This window comes from Dermacentor variabilis, chromosome 8, assembly GCF_050947875.1.
Source record: "Dermacentor variabilis isolate Ectoservices chromosome 8, ASM5094787v1, whole genome shotgun sequence".
NCBI classification, from domain to species: domain Eukaryota; kingdom Metazoa; phylum Arthropoda; class Arachnida; order Ixodida; family Ixodidae; genus Dermacentor; species Dermacentor variabilis.
Genome location: NC_134575.1, coordinates 26,583,483 through 26,597,640, shown reverse-complemented (window position 1 = coordinate 26,597,640; position 14,158 = coordinate 26,583,483). Strand labels below are relative to the sequence as shown.

The window sequence follows — 14,158 nt, the reverse complement described above, 5'->3', positions numbered from 1 at the left end:
TCGCAATAGGGGTTCAGAAAATTTGGGTGTGGTAGTTCAGTGTTTTTTTTTCTTCTTTTTTTATTGTTTAACCTAGGTAGGACATTAGTCATTATAATAGCAAGAGCTTGGTGGCACAACCCACTGCCCCGTTCCAAAGGGGACGCTCATAACATCTATCCATCCATCCATCCATCCATCCATCCGAAGCACGAGAGAGGAGCCAGGCTGCATACACATCTCACACATGACGTGTCCCTGTGGTGACAACACGGTGTTTTGCTACATTGCTTCAATGCTAATCACATCATCGTAGACATTCATCATGAGATGGGTTCTGCCAGAAATATTTTAAAGAAAAAACTACCGAAAATGTGAAAGTTTAAAAAAGAAGCATGAACTTTACAAATACGCAACTCTGCATCAAAAACAGATGTTGCACTTCTGTCAGCTGCATCTGTTGCAGCAACTCAATCGACAAATGTGATATATTGATTTACTACGTGTGTGAAATTTCACAAAGGCTTTGCAAAAGTCCTTTCTTGTTTGACAGAGTGCCACAAAAGGCCTGCACATTTCTTTTTTAATGATGCAGAAATTCAAGAACGTCATAGGAACTCTAATTCAGAGGGCTTTGACATTGATATGAGGCGTCTTCAAGGGACGGTGACAGTGACGAGGAGGCCATGTTGTCTGATGAACATTATTATGCTAATTAAAGGCAATAATTAGTCTTACAATCACTGCTTGATCTTTAAGAATAAAAATATTTGTAGAATGTTCAGCAACATATTGCCAATGAACAGCATTCAAATTTAAAGAGTGCTAATTTGTTACTTAGAAATTGAATTTGTTGTACTTAGGAAAAACATCTGGCCCCCAAAAGGTGAAGGTACACAAAGTCCATGAGTGTTTGTGCATTTCACCCACTATCGTTATGTGGTGGCTGCAGCTAGGAGTCAAGCCCATAGCCACACACTCAGTGGCAAACATCATAGTTAATGAGCCACTGTGGCAAGCTAGTCAAGAGAATAATTTATGGCATGCATATTGCAATGTATGCAATGCTGCAGCGTACAGGCGATGATGACAAACATGATGAAATGTCGGCAAGACGGCACGTGGCTGTCAGCCCAAACTGGTGACTGCAAGGGTTTGCTTTGGAAGATGCTACACTGACCCCTAGACTGCCAATGACGATGTAACTTGTCATCACAACAAGCATCCACTTATCGTTGCATTTGGCCTTAAATAATGTTTTTTTCCTTCCTTCCTTTCACTTACCGGTTTCATCAGCCGTATGAACTTGTATAAAGCATTCGTTTGGTAACTAAATTAACAGGCAAGGCGTCACGCACGCACAGGCAAACATGAACACATCTCATTCGATGACCGCAGACACTTGCTGCCAAAGCGCTTGTGTGAGGAAGAGCGGCAGCAACAGCGAGCAATTGACCTTTGTGCTGCCTCTCGCTTCAACATGAACTAAGCATTGAGAACACAGCACATACGAAGCCACCAGCCCTCGGCGTGCCTAGACTTTGCACCCACTGGCTTTCACGCTGAGACCCGCGCAACCATGCTCAACCGCTGCCAGAGTAAAACACCCCCTCCCTCAATGCTGCCTTGAGCGCAGTGGAAGACGGCGCTTCCTCCCCGCCTTCCTCCTTTGTGTGTGCAAGGTCGAGCCATCAAATTTCTCGGCTCACACTCGCACGCTTTCACTAGCACCAACAGCATACAGCACATGGCAGTGATGTTATCGCACTTGGGCTTTATACAGAACATCACGGTGATGGTGACGACAGCAGGAAAAGCACCTGGAGTGTCCATATAATTGCTACAGCAATAAACACATTCCACACTTTTAAAGATGTTTTCAAAATCTGCCACGTCAGCTAAGGGGTTTAAGGTTCTCTCTGGTCAACTCCCCAACTCAGCGACCATTGAAGATAATGCGTTTTGTACCTGCATAAACTGTACTAGCTTACTGCGTACGTATCAATTCACACGTAATGTTTCCACTTTTCGTTGCACAATCACGGTGGTGCATCGTCCCCCATAGCACGGCCCGGCAGAGCAACAAGCCTCAGAGATCAGAACAAGGGCCTTTAATTGCCCTGTGCGTTTGCGCATGAAGCCTCATCAACATCAACACCATTTCGGTGCAATGCCAGAGCGTTATGATCTATGTAAGCTAGGACTTGCTCGGGTAAAAAACACCGAGTGCTCAGCGTAGAAGAAAAATTGAACATCGTTTGTGCTATCGGACGTGGCAGCAAGTCAGCGCTGGCACGCGACGAGGATCTACTGTTGACTACGGTGTGTGGCATTTGGAATGCAAAGAAGTTGCTCGGCAGCACTGCTGTGACTGCAAACAGATGTCGGCTACAAGGTTCGACTTTTCGCCATAGTTGCCTCTGTTGTTGCCGAAGGGTCGCCTAATGACAGTGATGAGGAAATGGAAACCGACAGCATGGGCAATTCAGGCCCAACAGTGGCAGCTTCATGAATGCAATTGTCACGACGAGAACAGCACCCAGCAATGAAAAAGGCGCCCCACAACTTCTGCAGCGCTACTGCGCCCATGCATGGAGAATATGCAACGCCAACGAGGAATCTTTTATGTGAGTGTTTGCCGAGAAAAGGGAGCTGGCTGAAAAGCTGGCTTGAAGCTTCAGTAAGTTTTACGCCGCTGTCGTTGCTGCTAGGCCACTGCGGCATCAAACGAAAATGACAGACTTCTGTCGTGCGAAGTGAATAAATACTGCGTGTTTTTGCCCTTTTATCACACTCTCTCCGAGTTCCATTTTTGACAGGTAAGTGGGCAATCTCATGCTATTTCGCTTAAGCTGTACTACCGTTTAGTATGTACTTTTTCCCAGCTCCAGCCAACTACGGTTCAACAAAGTTTCACTGTATTATACAGGGTGTCCAAACTATCATGCATCAAGATATAAAAATATGCAAATGCCACGTAGGTGGGCAGAGCCAAGGTAATGTTGTTTGCCTTCGCTCGGAGATACTCAGATTACTTTTGCATTTCGCCTAATTACGTAATTAGTCTGAATTAATCAACTTCTCAAATAATATAAATAGATGAAAAGTGTCAATGGGAAAATTGTAGAGTGACATGAAAAAACTTCAGATACAGGTTTCTGTTGCTCAATACGAGCTAACTAAAAGTGTCTTTCTGAGTTTTAAAGAATCCTGCAAATATACGTAAAGTGCCTCAAGCAGCTAGTCACGTGGCAAGTTTGCATGTCGGTATTCGCAGGCTTCTTTCATGCTCAGAAAAACACTTTTATGCAGCACGTATTGAGCAACGGAAAGCATTATAGGAAGTTTTTCATGTCGCTCTACAATTTTCTCATTGATACTTTTTATATAATTATATATAATATTTTAGAAGTTGATTAATTAAGGCTAATCAGACAATTATGCAGAAAGGAAAAAGTAATCTGAGTATATCCAAGCGACAGCAAACAACATTATCTTGGCTCTGTCTGTGTGGCATTTGCATATATTTAAATCTTGGAACATGATAGTTGGGACACCCTGTATAGGCAACGTTCTTGAACACCAATGACTTCATGCTCGCTTGTAAATAGGCTGCACCTAACTAATATGCCCGTGTGAAGGCAGTGATTGACTTTGGTATCAAATTAAATTGTCTTATAAGCACTTCAGAACTTCCTAAGTGTCACATATCAGAAATGTGCCATAGAGTCTCCAAGACTCTAAAAACAGATGCCAGCACTCCTCTAAAGCAAAGTATTGTGATGGGTGGTACTTGTACGTTGCAGCTGGGACTACAGGTTTTTCAAGGCTTTGGCGCACGGTCGCGCAAATGTAGCAGGACTAGATGATACGGTGACTTGAGCGTGAGACTTACACAGTAATCTTGCAGAGAGTATCAAAAAGCTTGGAAATGATGTGACGCTGCATCAGGGTGTTGACTGGCACCTGGATCCGGAGCAAATCATCAAAAATGCCAAATGAAGGCAACTTGAACTCTTCACAGTCAGGTCCGCTGTCAGGCTCACAGTCAGGTCCGCTGTCAGGCTCACAGTCGGGCACCTCCACTTGCTCCTCTGGCGGCTCCTCTTGACGGCTTCATTGAAAAGATCACAAAAGAGAAAGTAATTGTAAAATAGCGTGAACAATCAAACGCACACAGATTGCAGCTCATTATTGCTTTCCTTGCACAGAAATACGAAAACTTGCACGAGATGTGCTACAATTAAGATTCAAGCTTAGAGCAGGCACGACAAAGCGTTGTTTTGTTACCAAAGTAGATTTGCGAAATCGGCCCAACGCTTAGTTTCGGACCAGAGAGAAAGAATGGATATCCAAAACACACATACACACACAAGAACCGTACATGTTGGAATCACTGTGAAGAGAAGCTTTCATGCAGTGGTCAATTAAATGCATGTAAAACTACATGCAATGCTTCAGATTGTCTTTACCACCATCACATGCAATGTCTATCTCTATGCGCCCCACTGCTGAGGTATATTTGACAGTTAAGGGCTTCAAGTGTCAGCATTTGCAAATGTAACAAAGTTCACAGAACAAACTCAAATTCCTAATCCATCCTACTACATACTGTATGTTTTTAATAATGCTGCAGAGGTAAGAAATGAGTCAAAACTGAATTTCTTTTAATTCTCTGCACTCACTGCGTAGTGAGGGCCCCAACACCTCAAAGTAGCACTGAAGGGCTCATTGGCCAGTTGCCCATTCCAAAGTTTGCATACAATGCGATGGCTATGGTTGAAAGCACTGTTCCACATGTGCAACCACAACCGTGAGTGGCACTGGCGAACACTCCCAGGGCCAGATGAAGTATACATACACAAATATCCAGCAAAGTGGGCGGGAGGACAGTTGTCGCCATAGCTCAGTGGTACAGCATTGCATGCATAATGTGAAAGATGTGGGCTCAGCTCCCCCCCTGTGACCCTGTGACAAGTTGTCTCTTCACACACTTTCATTTCCCTTATTAATGCAAAAGCAGTAAATGGCTCATTAGGCGGGAAATCCGGCGTTGTTGTCGTGTCCACACGATGGTACAAAAAGTTATGAACCCTTGACCTTTGGTCGGAGTCAAACCCACGACTTTTGGTGTTAATTAAGGTGAATTAAGGCACTCGAACCATGACCTTTGGTGGGAGTTGAACCCACGACCTTTGGTGTTAATTAAGGCAAAGTTAAGACTGAAAGAGCATAGGCACAGTGCGGTGGTCACAATGCTTTCACATTCATCCATATAGAGGTAACTAAGTGCCCCTTGAATTTTTTCATTCCACATCTTAGTAATGAAAGTGGCTAATTTCCCCTATGCTTTCCTTGGCTTCATTGTCTGTTGGCTTCACGTGGTTGTAACTAAAAAAACATCGAGCCCCTCAGTTCCCCTCAGTCATTTTGTTAATTAAGTTATGAACAGACAAAGTTAATTCGCGTCCTGAAGGTAACAGATAAGGACCAATCCCACTTGGCACTCAGTGCATGTAAATATATGGTAAATCTACACAGTGGCAACAGGATTATCATATAGTACCTGACTTCCTCTGCTGGCTTGTCTGAACTTTTTCTTTTGTCTGGGGAAACTTGCGCTCTTGTGTTGTACTTGACTTCCTCTGGTTCCTCTGCTGGTTTGTCGCAATTTTCTTGTTTGTCTGGGGAAGCTTGACCACCTTCTTCTGCCATCAGAGTTTCTGAGGCTGCTTCGTCGGTGCACATTCCAAGCAGCTCGGAAACAGTGACATCCTCCAAGATGGCGTCGTGATAGTCCGGACAATCAAACAACTCTTCTTCCAGCTGGTTACTCTCTGCTAGAGACACAGCCAGTTCTGATGCAGAGCTCGATTCCACGGAGTCCGAAGGCGTGGTTTCGAATGTGTGGGAATTTTCAGCACCGAAGGCTTGTGAAGACGCGTCATCAGGCCCACCAGACTCCTGCTGGCTTGGCTTGTCGTGGCTCATATGCAAGTCGGTTGATGAACTCAGAGGTGACTTCTGGCTCGCAGGCTGCAAAAAAGTAAAAAAAGAAAAGAAATTCTGCAGATTCAGCACATTCTCGAATGTAGGAACTGGTTAATTAAATGCTATAAAAACTGTTCCATCTTCTGCACTGTGTTTTGCGACACAGCAATTACTATGTGCCTGGCCGACAAGTTGGCAAGATTATGCGCAAGACCGTGAGATCAGCCCACTTTACTACTTGCACTATGTCTGGGACCAGACCACCCTACTTGATGAGAAACCGACCGAGTAGTTGCACCAAACTTCGAGAAAGAAGGCATAAAAGACATCTCTTTAATAAAAAGAATTATCCACTTGAATGCGCACACTTGATGCACTAAGAATATTTATGTACTGTTTGTTGTTTCAACATGTAATCCCGTAGCAAAGAGAGCCACAACTGCCTATGAGTTAGTCGGTGAAACTGCAGCATCAGCCACGGTCAGTGAAGTCCAGAAGGGCTCACCTAAAAAAGCTCCGCTTAAAAGAAAAATGTGCAGATTTCATGCACCGTGGGAATCGATGTTATGTGAAGCATTTGGCTATCCAGCAATGTGTGGACTAAGTCAGAATTTTGATTTATTCACAGACAGTGACCATAGGATGGTCAAATGTTTTGCATGTATTTGTTTCTTTTTGTGAGGAGAAAGTCATTTATTAATAGATGAGGAGGCCCACATCCTCTGTGGGGGAGAGATGGGCGCATTGTTGGACTTCACTTAGTACAGTGAGGCCCATGATGTCGTTTTTGTAAAGAATTCAAATCACTTGACAGGTGATCAGCCGTGTTGAGGCTCTACTTGGTCAGGAGAGTGGTTGATCAGTCTTCCTAAAGCTACGCTGAGTAGGCCTAACACTATTTGTCTCTTTAAGTATGCATGCGCATGTTTAAAAGTGTTGTTCTATATTTCTTTCTAAAATATTGTTGTTTCTTTTTCAATCGAGCATTTATGTATATTTTCTTTAATTAGGGAATAAAATCAACTCCCTGAAGAGGAAGTAAATATAACCGAAAATAGTGTCTTATTTCATCATTGTAACTTATGACCGTCTATTGATGTGTACTTTCAATTTGTGTTGGTTGTGCCATCTCATATTTTATTTGTACTTTGTATTGATTACACCATTAGATATTGTATTCCGTATTTTGATTTCCCTGCAGTTATTTTGTCCAGCTATGTATCCAAACTATGTTGACTTTGTATATGCCCCCCCCCCCCTCCTGTAGTAATGCCACTACAGCGACAGAGTAATTCTGTAAAATAGATGAATGAATTTGTTGTTTTATGGCGCAAGGGCCAATTATGACCAAAGAGTGCCAGGTCGGTGTTGGTGAGTTTGCAGCGGGTAGACGAATTCCGATAGGTTGGTGTGACATAGCTGTAAAGGGGCCTAAAAGCGATCTCTGTAAAGTGCGTAAAAGCTATATGTAATAAAATCATGGCAATGACTAATGAGGAGTACTAAGAACACAAAAGATACATTGTGATAGAATGGTGATGTTTTAAAATACATGAAGCCGAACGTTTTCAAGAGACTACTGCCTTGAGAGAGCCCTTGAAACGGAAGAAAAACAGAAAATAAACAAAAAATAAAATGCTGCCACATGGAACTCATTTGTACAGCTGTTATACCTCAGACGCACATTCATTGTACTTTCTTTTCCCATGCTGTGTAAAATTTTGAATGTGACATTTTCTAAAGAAAAAAGAAAGACAACTATGACACCTACAAAAAAAAAAAACAGCTATTTTCCCAATGGAAAGAAAAGAGTTAAACAACTTCATCTCTCCGAACCTGTGACTTTGTACTCACCATGTGCTGCCCGTCAGCATAGGCATGCTCGCCATCGGCATCAGCCAGTGTCCGCTTGAGTCCACACCTCTTTTTCACTTCATCCACAGCAACTGAAGACTCTGGAAGCTTTGGCCGCGCAGTTTTAAACCTGCTCTTCAGGGCGATCAACCAGCGACGCTGCAAGTGGTAAGAAAACGACCATTGGCGCTCACAGATCAGCATACCCACTCACAAATACACTGACTCACACTTGACATGATATCAAGCATTGGTGAGTGACCGAAGATGTGAGTGGACGAGAGACTGAACAAGAGTGAGTGCCAGAGGGGAGGGAGGGCGCCAGTTAACTCGACTACACAACAATAAAGAAGAGAAAAAGAAGAGAAAAAACATCACTTCACGATAAATGTTATTCTATTTTATTCGATACTCTGCTTTTTTTTCTTCTTGATTCGATTCAATGGTCAATTCGAAATCTATGTGCTATTTGCACACCCCTCATTTATAATTATTGATATATCGAACTGTTTCACCATCCCCTTCGAGTTTGACATGACCGAGATCGACTGCTTAAGGCAGAGCAAGGAAGTTAACCATGACTGAGCACGATTGGCTGCCGCACAGCGGGTGAGACGAAGGGAGAGAGGACAGAGTGGTGATTTAGACATAGCGGACCATTCACCGCTGCCTCACAGACAGTCACTAAGTGCAGTCAACTTCAAAAACCACAGCTCTGCTCAGGCCACCTGCTGCCCTTTAAAACATAAGTTCTTACAGGAAAGTGTTCATGAACGGAGCCTTTGAGGTGCCCTCTAAGACGAAAGTGTCCTCTTGGACACTTCACAAAATTTGGTGACCCACTATCGACATGTTTGCACAGTGCACAAGACGAGGACTGAAGGAAGAACACAACACGGGCGCTGTGCTGTGTTCTTCCTTCAGTCCTCGCCTTTTGTGCTGTGCAAACATGTCTATATTGAATCACCAAATTGCCCAAGCTTCCACATTATTGGTAATCCAGGCAGGAATCTTCACAGCTAGAAGTGCGCCAGAGTGTTGCAGGACAGTATTACTCAGGAATACTGTGCACAGATGTCGTCTTACCCTGTCATACTTTCCTTCCACCACGTGTGGGTACTTTGTCACCAATGAGTCCAGTACTCTATTGTACAGTCTGTTTGTTGGATATCTGCAATGGAGATTCAGAAGCCACAGTGCACTGCTTGTGTGTGAGAGTCCTTTGAGCAAACAACATTTACTTACAATGTATTATACCATACTCGGTTGTAACTCACCCTTGACTGTAACACCCCCAACCCCCCACTTTCAATTAGTCTTCACTCACTACAATGTTACGGTAACAGAGAGACACACTCATTTGTTTTCACTTGGAAAAAGAAAATTTATTGCATCCGAGCCACATTAGACATGGCATCCCTCGCCGTCGCTGTCCGAAGCCTACTTACCAATATTAACTTCCTAGAGTGTGCAGTCTTCAGTTATGTCCATGGCGTGTGAGATGCTGCCTATTGACATTAAGAACAAAAAACCGGTGGCACCGCCCCCTTTAAATTCCCGTACTAGCCAGCAGTTTGGCAGCGTCCGCTTAGGCCTAATTAATGTTTTATTGGGAAAGAGAAACTGCACTGAATGTTAAAAGTCCCAGAGGCTCTATTACTTTGAAATCTGTGACATCATACCAACATGACGCAAAGGTTTCAGTGCGACGCACTGAAACCGACGCAAAAGTTTCAGTGCGAGATTCAAAAAACAAACTCTCACTTTTCCTTTTGACATGCAACCTAATGTCCCAAAAGCAATAAACATAAAGTTATGAAAGAGTATTTTGTCAGTCTAACTGACTAAGTGCTTCTCTTTAGCATACTTTAATTTAACACACGAAAGGTATCAACGACACGACACAAATGGAAGCAATACCAATTCACTCACAGAGTCATCTTGCAGCACGCCTTAAAGAGGACTGACACGATGTGCCTCCTGACTTTCGCGGTGACCGGCCGCTTATTCTCCAAGAAGGTGTCACACGAGATGCCAAAGGAAGGAGGAAGCACAAACTTGAGACAGTCGTCACGGTTACACTTCGCGACAGGGCTGGATGCAGTGCTGTCTGTTGACACATCTATGGTGCTCACCAACCTGTTGCACTGCACTGGACTCGGTTCATCTTGAACCTGCGGGAGCTTCCTGCAGTCCACGACAAGAAAAACGTGACAATTCAGAAGTTGATAAAGGAGCTAAGAAGAAATAATGCTGCTGTTATATGATGTAAAACTTGAAGGAGCTTTAACATGTAAAATGGAGAAATGCTTTTATCATACAACTGCACAAATATGAACAAAATGCCTTGCATTTAAAATAAAGCTAAATTCTAACAGCTGTTTAAAGCAGAATATTTGAGAACAATGATTTTCTTTAAACGAAGATTGCCAAAAATTGGTAAGCTTTAAAATAATTTCGAAGCACAAAGGTTATGAATTAGTAAATATGCATAGCAAACTGATATTGCAGTTCCATAAACTACATCTGTCACAACACGTAGAGTAGACACACTTGATAAAAGAGTACAGGATATGTGAAATTGTTACAATGTTTACAAGGGTTTTGCTTAACTCCTACCCTCAAATGTGTGGTATACTTGAGAGTCATGCACAATACATCAAGTATGTCCACTTTGGATTTATTATTGGGTGTAGTTTACAGAATCAGAATATTGTTTTTATTGCCGAATGAGTTGCAAACTTGATACATAGGTTTATTGAAATGTTGCAATTCTCAAAAATAAATAAAGATGATGCATAAATTAAATATTTTAGATTTGAGCTTCTTCATTTAAATGCAACAAATTTCCCTAAAAAATTGGCACAGCAGTTGCCAAGAAAGACATTTTCTCTCTTCTCATGTGTTTAGAAGGGAGTTAAAGCAGTCTTTCCCAAAGCGTAACTCGACTCCTGTCATCACAGATAAGGAAAAAAAGCTAAATACTTAGTTTTTTTACTCATTTATCCCTTTAAGAAGCCCAGTGTGATTCATTATCATGCTTCAGAAGCTGCCCGCATGACTCGATACTGTTATTGTCATCCCAGTGCTCTTCGTCTCGTGAGAAGTGAAACTAGTAAAGTTTTGTAACAGATGTATGTGCGCTTCTCAAAACACTTTTCAGCCGTTAAACGCCGAAGCCCACGGTAGAGTTCTCGTTCAACCTTTTATAGTAGCATTGCTGATGGGTTCAATAGCAGTGAGCCATAAATTCCATGCGCTCCAGACAGAACCGCTTACAGCAGCATGCTCAAAATGGAGCCTAAAATTCACATGAAAGATAGATTATCATTAGCGTTTGAGAAGATACAGCTCAGCATCTATTTTATAACTAATAAAATAAAATTTATTTCCAAACCCTCCCCCCCAAAATTTTCTAAACTTTGGTGAGAAATTAAACCTTCCAGAAAGTGTCAAGCTGTCTTTCCCGCAATCCCCTACTGCATGAAGTATGGTGAACAATACTGATACAATGATGGCTGCTATGTGGTTCTTAAGCTGTTCTTGCTTTTTCAAATTTTTTCCCACAATACTGATACAATGATGGCTGCTATGTGGTTCTTAAGCTGTTCTTGCTTTTTCAAATTCTTTCCCACAATACTGATACAATGATGGCTGCTATGTAGTTCTTAAGCTGTTTTTGCTTCTGCAAATTCTTTCCCGTCATATGTAACGTACGAGTGAATGCGTAATGCACCAACTACACAATGTACTGGCCACCACAGTCTGGGCAATAGTGCAATGCTGGAAGGCTAGCCTGGGCTTTACGAAGTGGTTCACTTGAAAGTACAAACGTCCACAAGAAATGTGCCTTTTTCAGACAAAGCCATAATTCACTAGGAAACACAAATGGCAATGTGGAATGTGCATCTGAAGACAGATAAAGGAGTGAAAGATTGTTAAGAGAGAATTACACGTGCGGTATGCCGGCCCAGAGAGACGACGCACCAACCCCTTGCACAACATAGATTACCACGTACAGCCACCCATTTTTCTTAACTATGTTGTGTGGGCACACTATGATATGGGTCTTGAAGGGAACAGTGTAGCAGTTGACACCTGCACTGGAAGGTGCTTCTACCGTTCTCGCAGATTATCGCCATTGTAAGGCGCTAAAGTGGTGTGCGAGTGATGCCGGCGTGGTATAGTTAAAAATGTAGAAATATGTGCCCGACTCGAAATGGTGATATAATGACAGTGGACATCTTGCAGTGAACAGGAAAATTTAATTGTTTTTTTTTTCTTCCCCACCACAGTTTCTACGTGCACTACTACCATGCACATATTGCTGACAGACTGCAGCAAAATGCTTTCGGGAATGCCAACAACCACTGCCAAGCAAGAAGTATCCATTTATAATGGTTTCTTTACACCTGCTAAGCAAAAGTTATTCATTCTAAGGCAAAGCTGACAACATCCCACTGGCATGCAGAGGATCTCAGTCGCACAATGGAAAGAAGCTAGCGGAATCTACACGAGAACATTGTCTTCCCCGTTTGAACGCCCTTTCATCAGCATTCCAAGCTTCAAGTACACCAATCCGAACGTACAAATCTGAATGAAGAACTTGAATTGTACTCACACAGCTGTGCCACCAGGTACCCCAGGTGTATCACTTTCAGCTACTGCAATGGTCTGTACAGCAGCATCGGACGAGGTCACAGACAACCTAGGTATTTCAATGAAACTGCCGAAACAGGTCGACACAGAAAAAGACTGAGTGAAGCGCAGAATCAAAGCACTGCATTGTAATCCAGGAGCACGGCCACTAAACCCAACCATCTAGTGAGAAAAACTGCACAGAGCTTTAAAAAGCCTTGCAATGATTTTCCTTAAAACCGGAGAAATGCACTGGAATAGGTGTGATGCTTCTTTTAACAAATATATATTCTCAAAGGAATTTTTTGAAAAGGACCTCATGAACAAACATATAAAGAGTGTAATAGTATTTGCTTTTCCCCTTCCCCCTCAACACACCGGCCAATGAATATTAAACGAGAGGGGGAGGAGGTAATAGCACACATTTTTATCAGTTTGCTGTGATCACCTACCTTTTAAGGGATATGCAGACATTTTATTAACAATTATTTACCTTTAAATACAGCAAACTTTGAACAGTAGCAACACATTACATTTAGATCACGGTGACTTCTTCAGCGACTTTCAGCTTGTCTGAATAAGTTTGCTCAATTCAACTTGTGCTGCCAAATGCTAGGGTTGCCAGATATTGAGAAGGCAAAGTTGGAACAAGGGGAGGGGACGATCGACCCTGTAAGAGGAAGAAGCCACCAGTCTGTAAGTGCACCAACATAGCAAATTTTAATTTGTCCTACTGGCAATATACTATAAGAAAGGTGCAGTGGATGCCTGGTTATAACATGTCTAACAATACAGACAGAGGCACTATGAATGGTTATGACCTACAACAGAACTAGAACGACAATAACGAAGCCACTTTCATGCTTATGACAACGCAAGAGAAAACAAAAGGAAATAATGAGCTGCCATGCAATTTAAAATTAAAAGAAGGAACCATATTTATTGATCTGTTCAGTAAAAAAAAAAAAAAAACGGACATTTGATCATTCCGACTGGGCCAAGTCGTCCTGTCAAACTTTTATTCAAAAGTTAGGATTGCTCCGCTCATTTAAGGATCGTTGGCAACCCTACCACATGAGTACAGCATAGGTACTACCATGATTTTATTCCTGTACGCACTTTTGAAGAAAATGACTTCCTTAGCGAGTTACCACCACTTTTCTGTATTGAGTATCTGGGTTTCTAGCCTTTTCTTTTTTTTGCAGGCTGATCTTAAAGATAGTGCAGTCTTAGAATGTGGGCCGATACCGAAGGTAGCGCAGTTTGAAAATGTGGGTCATTCTTGTGGGTATGTGCAGTCTAAAAATGTGGGCCAATCCCAAAGATCGAGCAGTAAAAACAAATTTAAGCAGTCCGACGTGCCTCCTACTTCTCTTATGTGAGGGGTGATGCGGTAGAGTGCCAGGTGCAGTGACTCCACCCCATACTCCTCAACTCGTTCAGGAAGAAATTGTCTTCGATCGACTTCAACTGCAGACTGAATCCCCCTTCCTGCTTTATTTTTTATTTTTTTGCAATACTGGGTGGCTCTGTCCTACCACACCTTCAAAGCATTTGAATGCGTCCAAATTCGCAATGTTTACGAAAAATTTAGGGGGAGCTGGCACAGCCTCACGTGAGCACAGCTTCCTTTCAGTCGGAATGGCACCGACAGCGACACCCCACCTAGTGCCTCTCCTTGCTTTTCTTTCTTTAT

General features: G+C 42.6%; 1 protein-coding gene across 4 annotated transcripts in view; it reads right to left on the bottom strand.

Moving 5' to 3' along the window:
• Window positions 1-14,158, bottom strand: part of LOC142589886 (uncharacterized) — a 33,922-nt gene that overhangs the window by 14,403 nt on the left and 5,361 nt on the right. For all 4 annotated transcript variants that reach the window (XM_075701540.1, XM_075701542.1, XM_075701541.1 and 1 more), the window contains exons 4-9: window positions 12,446-12,550; window positions 9,757-10,011; window positions 8,911-8,995; window positions 7,825-7,983; window positions 5,546-6,015; window positions 3,875-4,093 (exon numbers count right to left, since the gene is read on the bottom strand). In XM_075701540.1, coding sequence (XP_075557655.1) covers window positions 3,875-4,093; window positions 5,546-6,015; window positions 7,825-7,983; window positions 8,911-8,995; window positions 9,757-10,011; window positions 12,446-12,550 — 1,293 coding nt within the window. The remainder of the gene's footprint in view (window positions 1-3,874; window positions 4,094-5,545; window positions 6,016-7,824; window positions 7,984-8,910; window positions 8,996-9,756; window positions 10,012-12,445; window positions 12,551-14,158) is intronic.